Source organism: Chrysemys picta, chromosome 11 (assembly GCF_011386835.1).
Source record: "Chrysemys picta bellii isolate R12L10 chromosome 11, ASM1138683v2, whole genome shotgun sequence".
In the NCBI taxonomy this organism is placed as follows: Eukaryota; Metazoa; Chordata; order Testudines; family Emydidae; genus Chrysemys; species Chrysemys picta.
The window spans coordinates 11,141,714-11,161,937 of NC_088801.1; the positions used below are offsets into that span (position 1 = coordinate 11,141,714).

Here is a 20,224-nt window from a genome sequence, read left to right on the forward strand (position 1 = left end):
ATGTTAATATACCCAAACTCCGACAACCATACCTCTGAAAGCTGCAAACTAAAGCCTACCCAACTTGGTTTCTGCTTATATTTCAGAGGTGGTTTCTGTGTTTGTTTACATAGCGCTCAAGGGCTAAAAGAAGCATAGGTCTCTGATAACTTTTGAAAGCTGTACACTCTTTCTGCTGCCTGCCTCTGATTTCAGAATTCAGCAGCATGGTTAAAGAAAACAAATGGTGCCTTGCTATGTGACCTTTGGCAAGTGGCTTAACCTGCCTGTGCCTCAGTTTAGCCAGCTGTAAAATGGGGATAACGCTTACCCCAATAAATTAAGTATCATAGCATCCCTGTAGGTAAGGTACGTCAAGTGCTTTAAGACCCTTGAATGAAAGATGCTACAGAAGAGAAGAGCATTATTGATCTATCGGATTGAAGGCAATGCCCAGCTTGAATTCATGGGCATTTGATCACACTGTCCATCACTGTAGGGCAATAGTTTTGCATTATGAAACACAACTTCAGTGCATTATGCAAACACCTACAGCATCCACCCACCTGCAGTTTCCAAAGGAAGTCGAGCCTTGCTGTGGATTCCACCTGCTGGGCATGCAGATATAATGCCAGGACAAAAACAGTTATGACGATAGGGGTCACAATCTTCAGTGCCACTCTCGACGCTTTCTGGGAGCTAGAGTCAAGGAGAAGACAGAAGCTTGTGAATATTCTCAGCCCTCTGCTCCTGACCAGGAAGAACACAGCTGTAACTGTAAGCTCCATTTCTCTCTTGAAGGCACAGTTGTGCAACCTAACGTTTGTTTTGCAAGAGCAGTGGAGGGAATGTTCCTGACTTGCCATTTGAACAATACTTGTGGTCGCTTGCAACCTTTGCAGTTGATAATTGGTTTCAAATATGACATCTGAAACTGGAGATTAGATTTAACTTCTTAAAGGGACATTGTCAATATAAAAGCCATCTCTAAAAAGCCATTAACACAACACTATACTCGGTAAAACTGAAATCATTTTAAAAATCTGGTTTACTTAGCACCATTTGTGCTTTTTTTCCTTCCCCCATTAAGCTTGGACAGTGAAACTAGACTGCTCAGTTTCAAGTTGTGTGTGGTTAATATCTAGTCAGTCTCTCTCTCTTTCATTTACAATTATTAAAAAGTTACACTTCGTGGAAATTTTAAAATACCTCCCCTCCCCTCCAAAAAATCCCCTTTTGAATTTAAAATTATGAAAACATTAAAATAAAACCTTCAATCTGTTTTAAAAAACAAAATCTACAATCTGGACTAGTAGCTAATTGGCATCATCCCTTTCAGAATACGCTCCAAGAACAGGCATACATGTCTGGTCAATATTCAGCACCTTTAAAGTATCTATACTTTATTGTGCCAGGTCGTGAAAGCAATGACAAGAACTAGAGAAGCCTTGCTCTCTGTGACTCAAACATAGAATCACAGAATAGCAGGGTTGGAAGGGACCTCAGGAGATCATCTAGTCCAACCCCCTGCTCAAAGCAGGACCAATCCCCAGATGGATTGTTGCCCCCAATCCCTAAATGGCCCCCTCAGGGATTGAACTCACAACCCGGGGGCTAGCAGACCAATGCTCAAACCACTGAGCTATCCTACCCCTCTGCTACTATTATATTTTTGTGAACATTTTAAAAGGCAATTTTTGGCATGAAATGTGAAAAAAAAGAAACTCACCATGTTGATGTTCCATTAGAGAACTCACTGGGAAAAAAATCAGACATATTTAAGGTGAATATTTTGGTTTGATCAGGAGAAACACAAAGGTCTTTTTGACATCACTGAGTAATCTCTTTACAGTCCTGCAGTTTTAACACTGTGTGGCGCTACAATCCTTTTAAACAGTATGTCATTACTGGTCAGTAGTTAAATTGAAAGGTGCAGAATGACGCTATTACATTAATTTCCCTTGAAATGAGTGTGTGAATTAAACATACATTATGTATAAAGATGACTGGGAAAGTTAATTTTCAGAAGGCTGTCCGGGATTTAAAATCCAATGGAAGGTGCTTGGCAAAAGCCTGTGTATGTTTCAGGACATTTTGTCGCGCTAAATCCAGCAGAACAACTTGCTTTAAAGCTGGAGGATTTGGAAAAAGATGTTCCGAACTACCAGATCCATCTTCCCAATTCATGAATTCTTTAATATTAAAAAGGAACTTATAATAATAATAATAATAGTGATAATTTACTTAATTATTGCAAATGTCAGTGTGTTGTAACAAGAATCATCAATTTGCACTGTAGCTACCATGTGGTGGCAGGATCTAATTGGGCCTGAATCTTCCACCCACTGAAGTTAGAGGCAACCTACTGTTGACATCACTGGTTCAGGAATAAGCACACTTGTCATACACACTCATTGCATCTAATTTTCAAATAGATTCTGAATACTTCGGGCAGGAATGCCTGAGATTGCTACACATGACATCTTGTACGGTATGATATCTCTGGATCCACTAAAAGCACATTAGCACTGCCCACCCCATCCTGCAAGGCATTCAGTTATCAATGTGAAACTGTGTTATAACATTAGTGCAAGCGCCCGCACTATACACATGAACGTTAGCAGGAGAAAGGACTTCTTTTAAGTAAACCAGGGTTCTCGCCCACAGGACGCTTGCGCCCAATCAGCACACAGCTGTGGCCCATGTGACATCCTCAGGCCCATGTACAGGTAGTATATATATTGTGTGGATGTAGCCCACATAACACAGAGAGCTGCATATGCGGCCCACACTGGAAAATAGGTTGAGAAACACTGAAGTAAACTTTAAGGGCCACTTCAGACACCAGTTTGCATTACTAGTACAGTGCTGGGTAGGCTGCAAAAGACATCGATTTAACAGAGTTGTTGGAGAGGGCGGAGAGTAGGCTCCTCTTACAAAGAAGGGGTGGCAAGGCACGTTTTTGTGAGTAGCTGGCTGGCAAGTCCCTGTCTGATTGTTTGTTTCATGTTGCTGGAGCTAGGCTGTAGTATGAATTGAGTGTTCAGTGTCTAGCACCCTATATAGGTGTCTTTTCTTTTTTTAACTCTTTACACAAAAATAAATCAATGATTATTATTATGGTGCCACTGGTGTGCTTGGTGCTTTACAGGCAAATCAGATGACATAACCTTACCCTGAGACCTTACCATATCCCTGAATACATTGTGCTAAATTATTCTGCAATTTTGTTATACTGAGACTAAAGCTATGTCTACACTTAAACCACTACAGCAGCACAGCTTCAGTGTAGACACTCGCGACAACAACAGATGTTCTCCCATCGCTGTAGTTAATCCACCTCCCTGAGAAGCAGTGGCTAGGTTGACAGAAGAATTCTTCCCACCAGGGATTAGATCAGCAAATATATCACTCAGGGGCTGTGGATTTTTCACACCCCTCAGGGACGTAAATGGTTCAACCTAACTTTTAAGTGTAGATGTGAACTAAGAAGAATATTTGACTTCTCGCTCTAGAATTAGAGATAGAATCCACCAAAACCCAAGAAGCATAGTGAAAAAACATTTGGTTCCCCAATCTTATTTCTTACAGAAGATTTTCTGCTGTATTGAGACCAGGGTTCCCTCTCATTTTGATATATAAATATGTCTTTATCTTGCACATTATTCATATCGGACTTCTTAGCCACTTACTCTGCTACACCAGCAATAAACAGGGTCCAGGCTGTATGTATCAGTATACACAATTCAGGAGCTTTGGACATTGCTAACCTTGGCTGTTAATCATAGTGAAACGGTGATTTATAATAAAGCCCTGGTGAACAAAAACGCCTGCTGCCGCAAACAATGTCTTTCTATTAATAGGTTGAGGGAGGCTCATGTTTTGTGGCAGGAATATTTTACAGAGTTTGCACCGATTGGAACAGCAGAAAAACGTACAGGTTTCAGAGTAGCAGCCGTGTTAGTCTGTAGCCGCAAAAAGAACAGGAGTACTTGTGGCACCTTAGAGACTAACAAATTTGTTAGTCTCTAAGGTGCCACAAGTACTCCTGTTCTTTTTGCAGAAAAATGTACTATCCAACCAGGTTAGTGTATTTCCCATCTGAGGGCAGTGGATGTATATGGGGGTAGATTCTCCCCTGTGGCGAGGCTCTACCTGGCACAGGATAGGTGTGGTGAGAGACAGAAGAGGCCATCAGGGTGCTCGTTGTGTGACTCCCAGATCCTGCAATACCTGCTGCGGGTGTAAGTGACAGTAGCTCTTCAGCTGTTCTAATTCACATCATAGACATAAGGCGACTTAGGCACCTCACACTAATAGAGGACTGGCCTAGCAAAGTAGGACGAGTTAAGTGGGGTGTGTGGGGGAGTTGACCAAACGGGGAGACTTCCTAACCTGAGCTTGAGATTTCAGGAATGTCCCTTGACAAAAGATTCAGCCAGGAGGCATGTATTAGATGGGTGCAACATATACATGCAAGTGCTTGGTCGGCCTGAGGGCTGGGGTTCTCAGGAACACAGGCATTCAGTAAGTATTGAAAGATTCGGCCAAGCTCGCTCAGTCATTACTGTTAGTTTGTAACAATGTGACACAGAGGCCCATTGGTGCCTGCTGGCCAAGGACTCACTGCTCTGTGTCAACAACTGCTAATAGGCCTGACAAACTCACTACACCTAATGCTGCTTTTGCGGTAATTATTCCCACATAGTGTCTTGTTAGGTATCAAATGAAAGCTGGTGTCATGCTGGGCATTAATATCAATGTGAAATGTATGTACTGATGATATTTAAAAAGTTATGTACAGAAAATATATCCTGAGCATCTGTATCAAAGGTCTGAGTCACCAGCAGGGACAGGTTCTCTCTCAGCACAGGGGTATTTGTACAGCTAGCTAATTTACATGTAAATAAAGCCTTATATTGTTTCACAACGGGCCTCCCATCACTGGTTAGAACTGAATGCTAATAAAGAACAGAGACATGTGAAGTCAGCATGAATTCAACAGGCACCAGAGAAAAACAGGCTTTGTCACCACTTAAACCACTCCACTGGCGCATCAGTGTAGACAGGTTCTCCCATCGCTGTAGTTAATCCACCTCCCCAAGAGGCAAGTAGCTAGGTAAACGGAAGAATCTGTCTGTCAACATGTCTACACCGGAGGTTTGGTTGGTATCATAGCTTCATCTCTCAGGGGTGTTGATTTTTCACAGCCCTGAGAGATATCGCTACACCTATGTACGTTTTCAGTGTAGACCAGCCCCTAGAGGGTTTTATTGACTCTGGGGACAAAATCACTGACTTTGGGGGGATATAAGGGGAAGGCAAAAGGACACATCTTGATCCATCACAGAGGGCGCACAAAGGACAGGGCTTTTGCACCCATGAACAGTGGATCCAGCCATGTGGGTTGATGATGCTGGGAGAAAGGTTTAGGTGAGCTTTAGACAAGGATTTTAGCCGTTAAAGTTAAGTTTAGACTCCAAGAAGTGGGTTATACTTTTTATTTCATATGTAACCATTCCTGTTTCCATTAACCTTACTCAGCATCTCTTAAATCTTAATCTTTGATGATAAACTTATGATTGTTTCACTATATCTCCATGCTGTGGTGTTATAAAGGACCTGATCCTAAGCTGGGGACCTGATCAGTGAAGCTGTGTGTATACTGTTCCCTTGGGAATAGTTACTGTGAGTGTCCAAGTGCCATGGGCTGGACACTACTGGGGGACACTTCAGAAGAGGAGCTCAGGGACTGAAGTACACCAAGTGTTAACGTGCAAGGCAAAGTAAGGGTTGGCAGAGCCCTGAGGAGACTCTTTGAGTGGCCAACAGACTGAGAATGTCAGGGAGATGACACCCAGTTGAGCACCAGCAAGTCTCTCTCTGGCTGAGGAAGAGGGATAATCAGGTGACTCACAATCCTGGACACACCGAGAAACCATCACAAACAAGTCTGGGAAAACTGGGGGAGTTCCAGAGGAATGGAAAAAAGCTAATGTTGTGCCACCATTTAAAACAAGTAAATGGGATGACCTGGGTAACTAGACTGGTTAGTCTGACATCAATCTCAAGCAAAATCATGGAAAGGCTAATATGGGATGCAACTGGTAAAGAATTAAAAGATGGTAGTTTAATTAAAGGCAGTTGACATGATTTGATGGAACATAGGCCATATCAAACAAACTTGATGCTTGATGCGATTACAAAGTTTGGGTTGTAAAGGTGATTTTGGACATAACATTCTGATAAAAGAGTAAGAACTATACCAAATCAATGTTACCCATATTAGATGGATTAAAAAGTGGTTAACTGACAGATCACAAAAAATAATTGTAAATGGGGAATCATTACCCACAGGAATATAAGTCATAGGACTGGAAGGGACCTCCTGGGTCATGGAGTCCAGTCCTCTGCTAGCACAGAAAACACTATCAAGTAATCCTGTTAATAAACATATCAAACTCCATCTGAAAACTAGTTTGGTTGTTTGCCTCCACTACTCCTACTGGAAGAAGGAGGGGATGTTTCTAGTGATTTTCACAGGAACTGTTCCTGGCCCCATGCTATTCAATAGTTTTTAGCAATGATTTGCAGAAAACATTAAGTCATTGCTAGTGAAGTATTCGGATAACACAAAAATTGTTGAGTGGTAATTAATCATGGGAACAAGTAGGTAATACAGACCAAGCAGGATTGCTTGATAAAATACACTTCTTTGGGCAACATGCGTAGGAGCAGCCCTAGGCATTTTGCCAACCAAACAATTTCAGCGACCCCCTCTCCCAAAGCGGCAGAGAAAACAAAATAATGGCCACTCAATCAGCGGAGGAGGGGAAAAAAAAGTCAAGTGGCCCCTGGAAGTTGGTGCCCAGGACACCCACCCTTTTCAGCCAGCCCTAGAACCAGCCCTGAATATGCATTTTAAACAGAGCAAAATGTGAGGTCGTACATCTAAGAACAAAAAACACCGTTCACATTTACAAGATGGGGGACTGAATCCTGGTAGGTAGGGACTCTGAGAAGGACTGAGGGATTATGCCATATAATCAGCTGAACATGAGCTTCCAGTGCAATGCTGTAGCTAGTCAACAAATGCAATGCTTGCATGAATAAACAGAGGAATAACAAGTGGGAGTATGGAGGTGGTATTACCTTCTGCGGATGGCATTAGCGAAACCATTACTGGAATACTGCATCCAGTTCTGGCGTCCATACTTCAAAAAATATGTTGATAAATGGAAAGGGTTCTGCAAAGAGCTACAAGTACAGTTCAAAATCTTATAATGAAAGGCTGAAGAAGCTTAATCTAGTTTATCCAAGAGGAGGTTAAGAGATAACTTGATCATGTCTACAAGTACCTACATGGAGAAGAGATTTCTGATAGTAGATGGATCTTTAGTCTAGAGAAAAAGGCATAGCAAAATCCAATGGGTCGAAGCTGAAGCTAGACAAATCCAGAATAAACCTAAAATGAAAATTTCAAAATTGAGGAGAATCAACCATTGGTGCAACTTACCCAGGAACATGATGTACACTCCATCTCAAGACTGGATGTCGTTCTAAAAGATATGCTTATAGCTCAAGCAGAAAACTGTGGGCTTGATGCAGAAATTACTGGCTGAAGTTTTCTGGCCTATGTTATGCAGGAAGTCAGACTGGATGATCATAGCGATGCCCTTTGGCCTTAAAAGCTATGAGTCTATGAAGTTAATTTTATCTCCCGCATGGCAGATGAGTCTTACATAACACTAGCTTTGCTCTTCTAGTTATAATTCAAGTGTCATGATGCCGGTGTGTCATGGTAGTCATGTCTAGTAATTCCCAGTGCATTACTATCAGTCTTCAGTTGCTTGCATGGAGGGATGGTTTGTACTCAGAAGTACAAAGTGACATCTGTATAGTTCCTAATTAGTGAATGTACTCTAAAACCTGCAGAATAGACAGTAATTATATAACTACAACAGGAGTCCAATTAAAGTATCATGAGGCAGTGTTTTTTATGTCAGCTGGACAGGGTGGTACATCTCTAGATTGGGTATTGTACACTGACTACCCATCTCCCATAAGACACAAACGGATTGCTATGCTTTGGGGTGTTAGCTGCTAATGGAGCTTTTAGTGGAAACAAAAATCATTTAATGAGAATACAGCAGCACAGAAATTTCTTTCTGGGAAAAACTGCTGATTTCCTCCACATTATTACTGACATTTTGATTGCGGAGTGATGTAAATTACACTTTTAAGTGCTGTAATCTTGCAGAACGCTAGGTTTACCAAGAATGTGATGCCTTTTTGGGGTATAAAATGCTTTTTTTCCTCCTAATTATGTTTTTATGTTATTTCTTCAAACAGGCAAAGCTATTTAGGGATAAATTTTCTCCTAAAAGAAGGAAAAAACAACCCCAAAAGAGATTAATTGCATCAAAACTACTGACAATGAACATGGCAAAGAAGCGATACGAGTGCCACTTGGCTTCCTACACGATTTTGTTTGCTTATGCTAACAAACTATTTGCAATGATTCCATTGAAAATTTAAAGGAGAACCCATAAAATCATAAATTATTATTGGACACATAATAATGCTAGTAAAAGTGGTTTTGAGTGTTATGAGAATTGAACATGCCCAGCTCGAAAGAACCAATGGACCTCAGAAAAGACATGAAACCACCCATGTGGGGTAGTTGTCTCCATCTCAAATGTGGTGAAATTAGGACAGATGAACATGTAAGAAAACAATGGAATATGTGGTGGGCAACTCAGGAGGAAAGTGTATGTGTGTGTGCGCCTCTCTGTGTGTTGTCTGTGCACGTGCCCACCCCTCTCTCTTCTCTCAACATCTTGAGGAGATTCCATGATCAGTGGAAGGAGGTTTGTTCAGCAGCATTAGTGCAAGCTTCCCTCACACTGTGCTTCAAAGCCCTGACCTGGAGGGACCAATGCACCTGTATAGATAAAAGGATAGCTTTCAGTCCCACTTAGTCCTTGGCCTATTTGCAGAAATTGAGAGTTAACGTCGCTGTTGGTGTTGGCTTTTGAGATGTGGACATTAGGAACAGGGCGGAGATCACAAGGCAGACATCAGATTATAGCAATTTTGAGTCCCTACTAACCTGGGCTGGATTTGAAGCAACAACCCAGAGGTGAAATCCAGCACCCCAGTATTTCATTACCAAGGGCTTGCCTAGTGGAATAGTTAGTGCATGGTAGGCTGGGGTGTAAATCTACCTCATACTAGCCTGCCAAGCACTAATGGTCCACTTGTACTCTTCTATCCCACACTAAAAGTTCCCTAGTGACCTACTCTCATTTCAAAGCTGGGTATCTCTAAGACCACTGAAACTCCTAGTGCACAGTACCAAGTTTCACAGGGACAGTTGTATGCAGTGCAGTAATGCGAGGTAGCGTTACAGCCCGGCCTGCGGTGCGCTAACTGTTCATTTGATGAGCCCCAACTCTCTGAGCCATTCAGACTCTGTTGTTATTTTTATTTTTGAAGTAGCCATTTCTGTCTTGATCGTGTTGAAGAGTCTTATGCTAGCAATCAGAACAGCTAACAGCCTTCATACTCATTCCAATTACGTTTTGCCAGTAATATTTCATCATTACCAAGAACCTGAGAAACAGGTTTAATCTTCAGAAGAAGATTTCTAAGGTGTAGAGACCTGTGAGATGGCATGGAGATAGCAACAGTGAGGGAGCCTTAATTTGTTGTGACTTACACGTCAGTACTGCAGTTCCATAGTTTATGCACTGAAGACTCAGAAACCCAGTCTTCCTAGTGATATGGAGGCATCATTGGGAGTCAATATGATGGAGGAAGACATTTTGAAAGTGAAACCCACTTACACAGTGTTGGCTGCAACCAGAAGATCTGCATTGTCAAAGAGGTTCACCCCTGGCACCTCCACAATGAGAACGTATATGAATTCGATGATCAACATTAGGATCAGTTTCCCGATGCAGCTGATCTGAAGGAACACAGAGCAGGCCAGGAGACTCAGTAAGACACTGTAGGTAAAATACTGTGTAAAGACAAAAAAAGAAAACAGGAGAGAGATCAAACTCAGTAGGACAAAGCAAACCGAAACTAAGAGACATAACAGACCATATAGAGGGAGTAGTAACCCTACCCCTGAGCTAAATGAACACTTAGACTGAAGGCCAAGGTGTGTGTGTGTCCAGGAGGTAGCAGAAGGCACCATCCCATGAATATTACAGTAAAATGCCTAATGTTCTAAGGCCAGATTCTGCCCTTGACTCAACGTGCCAAGCAGAGTGGAGGGGATGGAATCTTTCCTCATCCAGCCATGGAGCAGCACGGCTCAGCTTCAAGGCTGCAGTAGCATCCTCGGCCTGCAAAGTGGATGCACCAGCCCTGCTCCCACTCCACCCCCATCTGCCACGTCCAGATAGATGCGGAGTATCCTCAGTTCCCATTATACCTAATTCTGCTCCCCGCGCTCTACACAGACCACACTGTAGGTATGTCTGCGGGTTGTAGAGTACACACACTGCACACCTAGCTAACATGGGTATAAGCAGCAGTGTAGATGGTGAGGCACGGCTTAGGGGAACAGAGTAGAGGGCCCTATGTGACGCCGGCAGACCAGGTGCCAGCTCTTTGAAAGGCTTTAGGCCTCAGCCAAGCACTGACAAATTCATTGCTGGAAACCAGTCTGTTTCACCTGTGTGGCAGTATAGTTAAGATGGGTATTGGACTTATGACAATGTGTTTAGTCTTTATGAAATGTTTGTGAGTTGCTGCATGCATTAATTTCATTTATTTCTTTATCACCTGCCGTCAGGTAATATTTAAGTTTTTGCTTTGTAACTGTAAAAAATGTTTGCTCTGAAACTGTGAACTCAGTCAGAAGGGATGTCTGCTGCCCATCAAAAAGGCCTATCAAAACTAAATGAGCCATTGTGGGACATCACAATACAAACTTTGTTAATTGCCCCTGGACACCTATGAAGAAACTACATGCAAAAGGGCTCATCCCATCAGCCTCAATTCTGGAAAAAGAAAAGAAAAATATCTGAGAGGAATTTTTTTCTTTTTTTTTGCTGTTTGGACTCTCGCAGGGCTGGAGCTATGAAATAGAAGCAGAGATCCAAGGATGAAACTGGATTAGCTCTAAAAGACATTAAACTCTTATAGATTTCTACAACTCTGTCACCTTTTGGAACCATAGACTGTAACTCAGTTGTGTATATATGTTGCCTGCTTTAACCTTGTAATAAGTCTCTCATTTGTCTTAGTTAATAAATCCTGATAGTTTACTATAGGACTGGCTACAAGTGTTGTCTTTGGTGTAAGATCTAAGGAGAAAATTGATCTGGGGTAAGTGACTGGTCCTTTGGGACTGAGAGAAATCTAAATATTGTTGTGATTTTTGGTAAAGTCACCATCTATCACTAAACTCAGCTTGCCTGGGTGGCAAACGAAACTGGAATGCCCAAGGGGACTGTTTGTGACTCCCTGGTAAGACTGGTATAGTGCTTCAGGAGTTCACACTTGCTACTAGGTTGGTGAAATCTAATTACAGAACATACAATCAGTTTGGAGTCTCTGCCCTGCTTCTTGACAGTCTGCTCTGAGGTCGGCACTCATGGTTGTGAGCCATTCCAGACAGCGTGACACCCGACACACCTGAATGCTACACATGGATGGCGAGAGGAGCCCCCCTTTGGGGAGGCTAGCCCCTGGCTCTGCCTCTTCCACCCACACTCCTTGCTCCTGGGCCAGAGCCCCGAGCACCCTACCCCTCGGCCGGAGCCCCAGGTTGAATGAAGCACTGAGCGCCCTCCGCCTGCCCGGAGGAGCCCTGAGCCCCCCACACTTGCCTGGAGGAACCCCGAGCCCCCCATCACCACCTGCCCGGAGGAGCCCCAGGCCAGCCGCAGCCACGCCTCCCCTCCCCAGACCCTAAGCTGTCCAGGAAAAGCCACAGTATCTCTTCCCGAAGAGTCCTGCCCTTAGGACGGAAGAATCCCAGGCACCGCTACAGGCTGGGGACCAACAGACTAAGCAGCAGTACTGCAGAAAAGGACCTGGGGATTACAGTGGACGAGAAGCTGGATATGAGTCAGCAATGTGCCCTTGTTGCCAAGAAGGCTAATGGCATACTGGGCTGCATTAGTAGGAGCACTGCCAGCAGATTGAGGGAAGTGATTATTCCCCTCGATTCGGCACTGGTGAGGCCACACCTGGAGTATTGTGTCCAGTTTTGGTCCCCTCTCTACAGAAGGGATGTGGACAAATTGGAGAGAGTCCAGCGGAGGGCAACAAAAATGATTAGGGGGCTGAGGCACATGACTTACGAGGAGAGGCTGAGGGAACTGAGGTTGTTTAGTCTGCAGAAGAGAAGAGTGATGGGGGATTTGATAGCAGCCTTCAACTACCTGAAGGGGGGTTCCAAAGAGGATGGAGCTCGGCTGTTCTCAGTGGTGGCAGATCACAGAACAAGGAGCAATGGTCTCAAGTTGCAGTGGGGGAGGTCTACGTTGGATATTAGGAAACACTATTTCACGAGAAGGGTGGTGAATCACTGGAATGGGTTACCTAGAGAGGTGGTGGAATCTCCATCCTTAAAAACCTCTAAGGCCTGGCTTGTTAAAGCCCTGGCTAGGATGATTTAGTTGGCGTTGGCCCTGCTTTGATCAGGGGATTGGACTAGATGACCTCCTGAAGTCTCTTCCAACCCTAATCTTCTATGATTCTATGAAGAAGAACCTGAGCTTTTGATATATCCCATGCAGGTTCCGGGGTGGCTGAGGAGGCGGTATCTGCAACTCAGCTTCCTGGATTCATCGGTAATTTCTCTGGAGTCCAGGGAGATTACTGATGAACCCACGAAGCTGAATAGCACATACTGCCTCCTCAGTGGCCCCAGGACCTGCATGGGGCATAATAAAGCAAAAAGTTCCCCTGTCAAACCTGCAAGTGGGTGGCCAGCAGCAGCGCCAGGAGAAGCAGAACCTGCCCTGGTCTATTATACCCACAGACATGACGCGACGGTATTGACCCTGCACAGCCCTCTACGTGCTCAAGCAGTGCCTTCCACATCTGCATTGCTATTTTTAGCAGCATAGTGTCCCACTGTCTCTCTGCTGCTGGAGCCTTTCCCCAATGCAGTGAAAGGTTCCAGCAGCAGGGAAAGATTCCTGCAATGCCAGTGGGGAGCTGCCGGAGCCTTCCCCCGCCATCTCCCTTTCTGCTGCAGCCTTTCCCTGCCATGTGTAGCTACGTACTGCAGTTACAAGTGTGGACACAGCCTGCTTTCACTGCGGCTCCTAGCGCCGGTACTCTCCATGCCACCCTAAGTTTAGACAAGGCATAACATAGATTCTGAAATGTTGCAAATTACAGTAATGAGTGTGGTATAACCCCGCCTCCCATAGGTTAGATAATGGCAAAATTCCCATTGGCTTTAATGGCATCAGAATTATGCCCCAACTGCTCCAAGGGGAGATAGTGCACTCAGCACATCATGGGGGCTCAGAAACACCTTGAACAATTGGGCGCTAAAGGATCAGCCAGAAAACTGAAAAGGTTCCCATAAACCCCCAGATCCAGACAGCACAACCACCTGCACCACAGTTTCTTCCTTTTCAGTTCCTACAGACATTTTTTTTTAATGGCTGTGACCTAAACGCTCACAGAAGTATCTTGAACAACTGCCCAAAAGGAAGAGATTTAGGGCGCAGTAAAGTACAATGGCATGAAAAAGATTTATATCTTTTGCTGTAGCAGAATAAAAATCAATAGTTCAAAGCAGATTGTTTCAGTGCTACAAATCTTGACTACTGGACCATTATAACTTTTCTGCTTCTAGTCACGGCCCATATCGGATGCTCCAGAGAAACTCAGAATGTACCTGGCCAAAGTTTTCAAACTAGGTGCCTTCAGTTAGGCTCTTAAATGCATATTTAGGCACCTACATTAATTAACATTAACCTACTGGCAGCCATTGAAGCATGTCAGTAAACTATGTCATGAATGCATGTGATCATGTCTCCCTCTAGTGGTTGGATCCAGTGACTACAAGAGCCTACTACTACTAACTCAAAGCTAAAGGAGTTTTCCTGCAACTTGAGCAGTGCAGGTCTCCGGTTCATCCCTTCCAACAACAGCGTGCATATGTAATAGCTGTGGTTTGTTACACCAAGCACCTGCAGGTCCCACTGACTTCAACCAGCGCTGTGAGTGCACAGCACCTCTGAAAATCAGAAAACTTGTTTAGATGCCTTAAAATGGATTTAGGTGCCTAACTTGAAATTCCCATATTTGAGAATGTTAACCCTTGTCAATGCTGTAATGATGGCTGCAAAGGGAAATTTGTGTCATGGCTCCTGTAGTGAACAGTTTTCACCCCGTATCATGAGATTTAATTACTTTTATGCACGCATGAGTAAATACAGAACTGAGCCCCTTTTAAAATCCAGCTCTGCAATCAATTCTTTCAAGCAATACCTCTGGGAAGTTGCAATTGGGCAGGGAACTGCCACAGAATCCCTGCCAGGTGCCCAGGCTGTAATTGAAAGATGAGTTGCTGATATGGCATATGTCCACCTGGTCGGGAGTGATGTTATATTCTGTAGCCACACAGCTGACAAGATCCACAGTGCTGCACATGAACTGGAGAAAATAAAGAGTGTGACAAAAACCAAAGGCACGGGTAAGAAGAAAAACCAACAACCAATCCACTTTAAAAATTCTCTTGAAAACGACAGAATTAAACATCGGGTGACACAAGATATATATTCAGTGGCCCAGTTTCCACAATAAGTTTGCTTATCTGTGCAAATCACTGTTATATTTATACTTGGTAGCAACTAATGTAGTGACAAAGGGGATATGCTGATAATTTCTCATAGCTAGCAATCTATCACTAAGACTACTGCAGCGGGGGGCCTTCTACAGCAAAGGCTATTGGACCAAGACAAAACCCACTGTGGCAGACTTGCTACAAAATGCCGAGAAACCAGCAGAATACTGTTCCTAAGAGTACCGAGTACTATTTCATGACCACTCGATTAAGCAACGAGTTTGTATCAGCCTTGGTTAACGTTGTTACAAAATGGTTAGCAATGGCAACGGCCCGACACTCCAGGCTGTTGAGTGGAATGCCCATGAATAAGGGTCCAATTCTTAAAGGTGCTGAGCACCTTTAATCTACACCTGCTTCTTTGTAGTTACATTATTGGGGCCCAGTCCTACAAGGTGCTTGAAAGATCAGGCCCTAACACTGTCACCATAATAATACTTTGCACTTCCCTAGTGCCTTTTACCCAAGAAACTAAAAGTGCTCTACAAACAATGTTTATCTCCATCTTACAGATGGGGAAACAGTGGCACAGAGCGGCTTCCAGCCTGATTTAAGAGGTGCTGAGGACCTGCTATTTTCACGGAAATCAATGAGATCTGTGGTAGATCAGCACTTTTAAAAGTTAAGCCATAACTGATGTACCGGAAGACTATAGCAGTGCCAGCAATAAAGGCCAGATCCAACACACTGCCCAGCGCTTTAGTCACAGGATCATCCTTTTTCTCTTAAAAATCTCCCAGATTTATGTAGCAGCCAGAATATTTAGTTTCATGTTTAAAATAAATTTAGCTAACAAGTTAAAAATTAAAAATAGTAGGCTATCAAGAACATTCAATCTTTCTCTTTGCATCTGAAATTAGCAGCAGCGTCTGGATGCAAAGAAATCCAAATGTTTCACTTAAAATGCAGCCTTTCCAATCTCTGTGAAGTGATTACAGTCAGTGTGAAATTCAACGTTGTGCAGACGCCAACACAAAGCCTAGCAGCACATAAGTCCCACTCAAAATAGAGCTTTTGTGGGGCCTGAGTGACACATAGGCCTTGGCCTGGCCCTTTGTATAGGGGTAAACTTCGCTCCTGGTTTATACAGCTACCAAGAGAAATAGAACAGTCAGAAAAATGGATGTGCAACAAAAGCAAAACCAGAGTCAGCAATGCAGGCTGTTAGGAAGGCATTTAGATGACTCCCATTTCACTTCTGGGTTGGAAAGGCTGCCCTCAGATATAGCAACAGCAACACCTGACATTCACTCACATGATTGCAATGATTATGTGTCTGGTATGCATGCCTGAAAAGATCAATAATAAAACTACACAGTAAAGAAATGGATTAAAAACCATGTACCATGTTGACAAAGGCTGACAGAAAAACCAGTATAATGGCGAAGACCCCAACTAAGGTGCTATTGGTCCTGGATTGAACAATCTTCCTTGCGAGAGTCTGGAGTGGAGCTGGGAAAAGCTGGACATGAAATAAAGAGTAAATAAAATACATAAGACATGGATATTTATAAATGTTGTAATGTTAAGAGCAACCTACATCCCTACATATAAATGGTAGTGCTTGTGCTGGATGGGGTCAAAGAAGGGTGACAAGGACTTGTCTTCTTGCATGTGTTTTTTGGGAAGCGGAGGCAGACAATAAAGTGATAGCAATATAGTCTGGCAGACTTGTCAAATCTAGTTGTTTCTTCCCAATGGAAACGATGTCTTCTGAGCCAAGATGACATGGCATGCAAAACTGTGTATCCCGTCATGGTGGATGGAAAGTTAACCACAAGTCATCTTTAACTGCCAGGATCTAGAGGTCATGGATTGAAAAAAAAGAGGGCTGCAAAATCTCTGGTGTATTCGTCAATGCAATCATGGATTCATACCTCACTTTCATTCAGGGAAATTAAGCAGTACCATTTTAAGGACACATTGCTAATAGCTTGCGACCTCATCATATTATCTACTCTATCCTCCCTGCCAGGCACTTGGTTATCAAACTCTCTTGTTGTGATTACGCTACTGGGCGTTCTTTTCCATTTTATGCTGAAATAAATTTGTTAGTCTCTAAGGTGCCACAAGTACTCCTGTTCTTTTTGCGGATACAGACTAACACGGCTGCTACTTTGTAATCTTCCATCTAGATTAACCTTCTCCATAAGCACTGTCCTACTAACAGGGCATCTTTAGAACACTTGGCTCCCAGATGTCTCACGCTATTCAGGGTGGAAATACAGTGAATGGTGATAATCCCTAGGAATCCAAGCGTAGGCTTCCCCGGTCACCCATCTTATTGAAAAGCAATATTGCAACAGGTCTTCTTTCCAGCATGAAGCATTATCTCAGCGATGGCAAGTCCCACTGTGGGTAGGATAATTTTTTGGGGGGAGGTTGTTGGGTTTTTTTTAACCTTTCCCTTCTTTTATATCCCCCTTTTCTGATCCCATTCCCACCTCCATTTCTCTGCTCTGTCACAGCACAGAGCATACAGCTACAGAGGAGCAAAGAGGCTCCTCTAGAACTAGGCATTAGCAGATGTCTGAGAACTATTCACATTCCCCACAGCCTGTGAGCATGACCTCTATGATGCTCACCAGCATCTTCGCTCAAGGGAAAGAAGGGCTAAGACAAGACTTCTGCTGCTGCTCCAGATCTCCTCTCTCTGTTACTGCGCTGTTGTACCAGCAAAGCCACTAGACTAGAGGGTATTTTTAGAGACACTAGAAGCTAGTAGCACAATGACACCGCACTGCATTTTATCTATGACTAACGCTTCTATTAAAAGTCCTGCTTTTCCCTTTTAGCCTTCATTCTTACATTTTCAGAGGTGCAACATTTTGCCAGTGTACTGCTTCCCACACAGCAAACCTACAACATAATTATTAGCTGGTGACTATTACAAAGGGGGAGAGAATCAGCAATGCTGCAAACCATTTTAAAATGCTGACTTCACCAGCTTCCGGCACAAAACTGTTTCTCTATCTCCTGGGGGGACAGGGTGTGTGTCTGTGTGGACTGGGAGGGCTTGGCGTTCTGACACATTCACACCGAATGACTAAATCCCGGAAAAGGTTACAAATTATTCAGATTCTTGTAATGTTCTTGGAATTAATTGTTTTTAAAGTATTCTCTTTGGAAATAAAAACTGTTAATATAGCAATTCTTGGCATCTAGAGATGAGCCAGTGTCAAAAGACTTCCTGTCCGCACCACCCAGCTGCTCCTACAACAGAATTAGGGCTCGTCTACACTTGAAATGCTACAGCAACACAACAGCATCCCTGCAGCTGCACCGCTGTAGTGCTTCAGTATAGACGCTACCTATGCCAATGGGAGAGGTTCTCCCATCGGATTAGGTAATCCACCTTTCCCAAGAGGCAGTAACTAGGTCAACAAAAGAATTCTTCCATTGACCTAGCACTGTCTAGGCTGGAGTTTAGGTCCAAACAGCTCCGTGTCTCAGGGGTGTGGAAATTTTCATACTCCTGAGAGATGTAGTGATGCCCAGGTAAGTTCCCAGTGTAGACCAGCCCTTAGGCAAGCAGGAAGGTAAACCCACACGCCTAAGTCTAAAGAGGTATTGCAACAGATGTCTGTATTTTCAACAGTCAATGGAATTTTGGCTCCTAAATGCCTTTTGAAAATGAGATTTGGGCTCCTAAATCACTTAGATGTTGAAATACCTAAACATCTTTACAAATCTGGGCCACCAGGTGCCTTAACTCAAGCTTTAGAGATGTTTGTGTTCCGCTCTAGACATCTCTGGTTCAATCGTTGGTGTGCTGGCATGTAATTTTGATTTCTATTTTTTTTTAAATAAATCCAGACCCCAAAAGAGTTGACTTTTGACTTTTCATTGTATGTGTAACTTTTGTTTTGAACTGGAAGGGAACATCACCACTTTATAGGTATCTTAATAATTAGCAGCCAGAAGACTTATAAATAAGCAACCTTCCAATGTCTTTAGCTTGAAAGCTTTGCTACCACCACAATTAGGACCTCTGTCCTGAAATTTCAGTCCATCTGTAAGACTTGACAGTTTTGTCAAGGAGTTAAATTAACTTTAAACTCAAACATTCAGATCTTGCACCAACAATCAGTCAGTCAATCATCCATTACAAGCTCTCTGAAATGGCTACTTGCCCCACACGCTTTTCAGAAGTGTGGTTCCTGGATAATATGGCATGCAAAACCTCATCACAGAGGACTATATCATTTTTTGATCTGTTGATGCAATACCAACTGATATTAATGGGAGCTGTATATGCAGATCAAGCATACAAAATGGCCCTTAAACTATAGTGGTCATGATAACACTGAGAAAATTGTCACTAAATGTAATTTATGGCATCACTTTATACTCACACCCTCTTTAGAAACACCTCTAATGCACATCTAAGCCCCACAGACCAGACTCTCCTCTCACACCAGTTATACACTGGTGTAATTCCATTGACTTCAGAGAAGCTATTCCTGATTTACCCCACTATTTGGCCTGGTCTACACTATGAGTTTAGGTCGACTTTAGCAGCATTAAATCGAATTAAGCCTGGACTCGTCCACACGACGAAGCCCTTTTTTTTACTTAAAGGGCCCTTTAAACCAGTTTCTTTACTCTACCTCTGATGAGGGGATTAGCACTAAAAGCGGCCTTTGCGCTAATTGCGGGTTGGATTTGGGGTAGTGTGGACGGAATTCGACGTTATTGGCCTCCGGGAGCTATCCCACAGTGCTTCGTTGTGACCGCTCTGGACAGCGCTCTCAACTCAGATGCACTGACCAGGTAGACAGGAAAAGCCCCGCGAACTTTTGAATTTCATTTCCTGTTTGCCCAGCATGGAGAGCACAGGTGACCACGCAGAGCTCATCAGCACAGGTAACCATGATGGAGTCCCAGGATCGCAAAAGAGCTCCAGCATTGACAGAACGGGAGGTACGGGATCTGCTCGCCATATGGGGAGACGAATCAGTGCTACCTGAACTCCATAGCAGTAAATGGAATGGCAAAATATTAGAAAAAGTCTCAAAGGCCATAAAGGACAGAGGCCATAACAGGGACGCACAGAAGTGCTGCGTGAAAATTAAGGAGCGAAGGCAAGCCTACCACAAAGCCAGAGAGGCAAACGGAAGGTCTGGGGCAGAGCCGCAAACATGCCGCTTCTACGCGGAGCTGCGTGCCATTCTGGGTGCAGCCACCACTACCCCAACTGTGTGCTTTGACTCCATCAATGGAGAATCACGCAACAGGGAAGCGGGTTCGGGGTACGCGGAAGATGATGATGATGAAGACAATGAAGATAGCTCACAGCAAGGAAGCTGAGAAACCGGTTTCCCCAACAGCCAGGATATGTTTATCACCCTGGACCTGGAACCAGTAATCCCCGAACTCATCCAAGGTGTGCTCCCAGACCCTGAGGGCACACAA

General features: G+C 43.6%; 1 protein-coding gene across 3 annotated transcripts in view; it reads right to left on the bottom strand.

Moving 5' to 3' along the window:
* The window catches only part of ADCY5 (adenylate cyclase 5), a 305,275-nt gene that overhangs the window by 9,105 nt on the left and 275,946 nt on the right, over positions 1–20,224 (bottom strand). For 2 of the 3 annotated variants that reach the window (XM_065561499.1, XM_005279813.5), the window contains exons 13-17: positions 16,155–16,271; positions 14,455–14,619; positions 9,828–10,003; positions 1,709–1,735; positions 546–678 (exon numbers count right to left, since the gene is read on the bottom strand). In XM_065561499.1, the coding sequence (XP_065417571.1) occupies positions 546–678; positions 1,709–1,735; positions 9,828–10,003; positions 14,455–14,619; positions 16,155–16,271 (618 nt within the window). The remainder of the gene's footprint in view (positions 1–545; positions 679–1,708; positions 1,736–9,827; positions 10,004–14,454; positions 14,620–16,154; positions 16,272–20,224) is intronic. The other variant, XM_042843089.2, reaches the window with a different exon arrangement.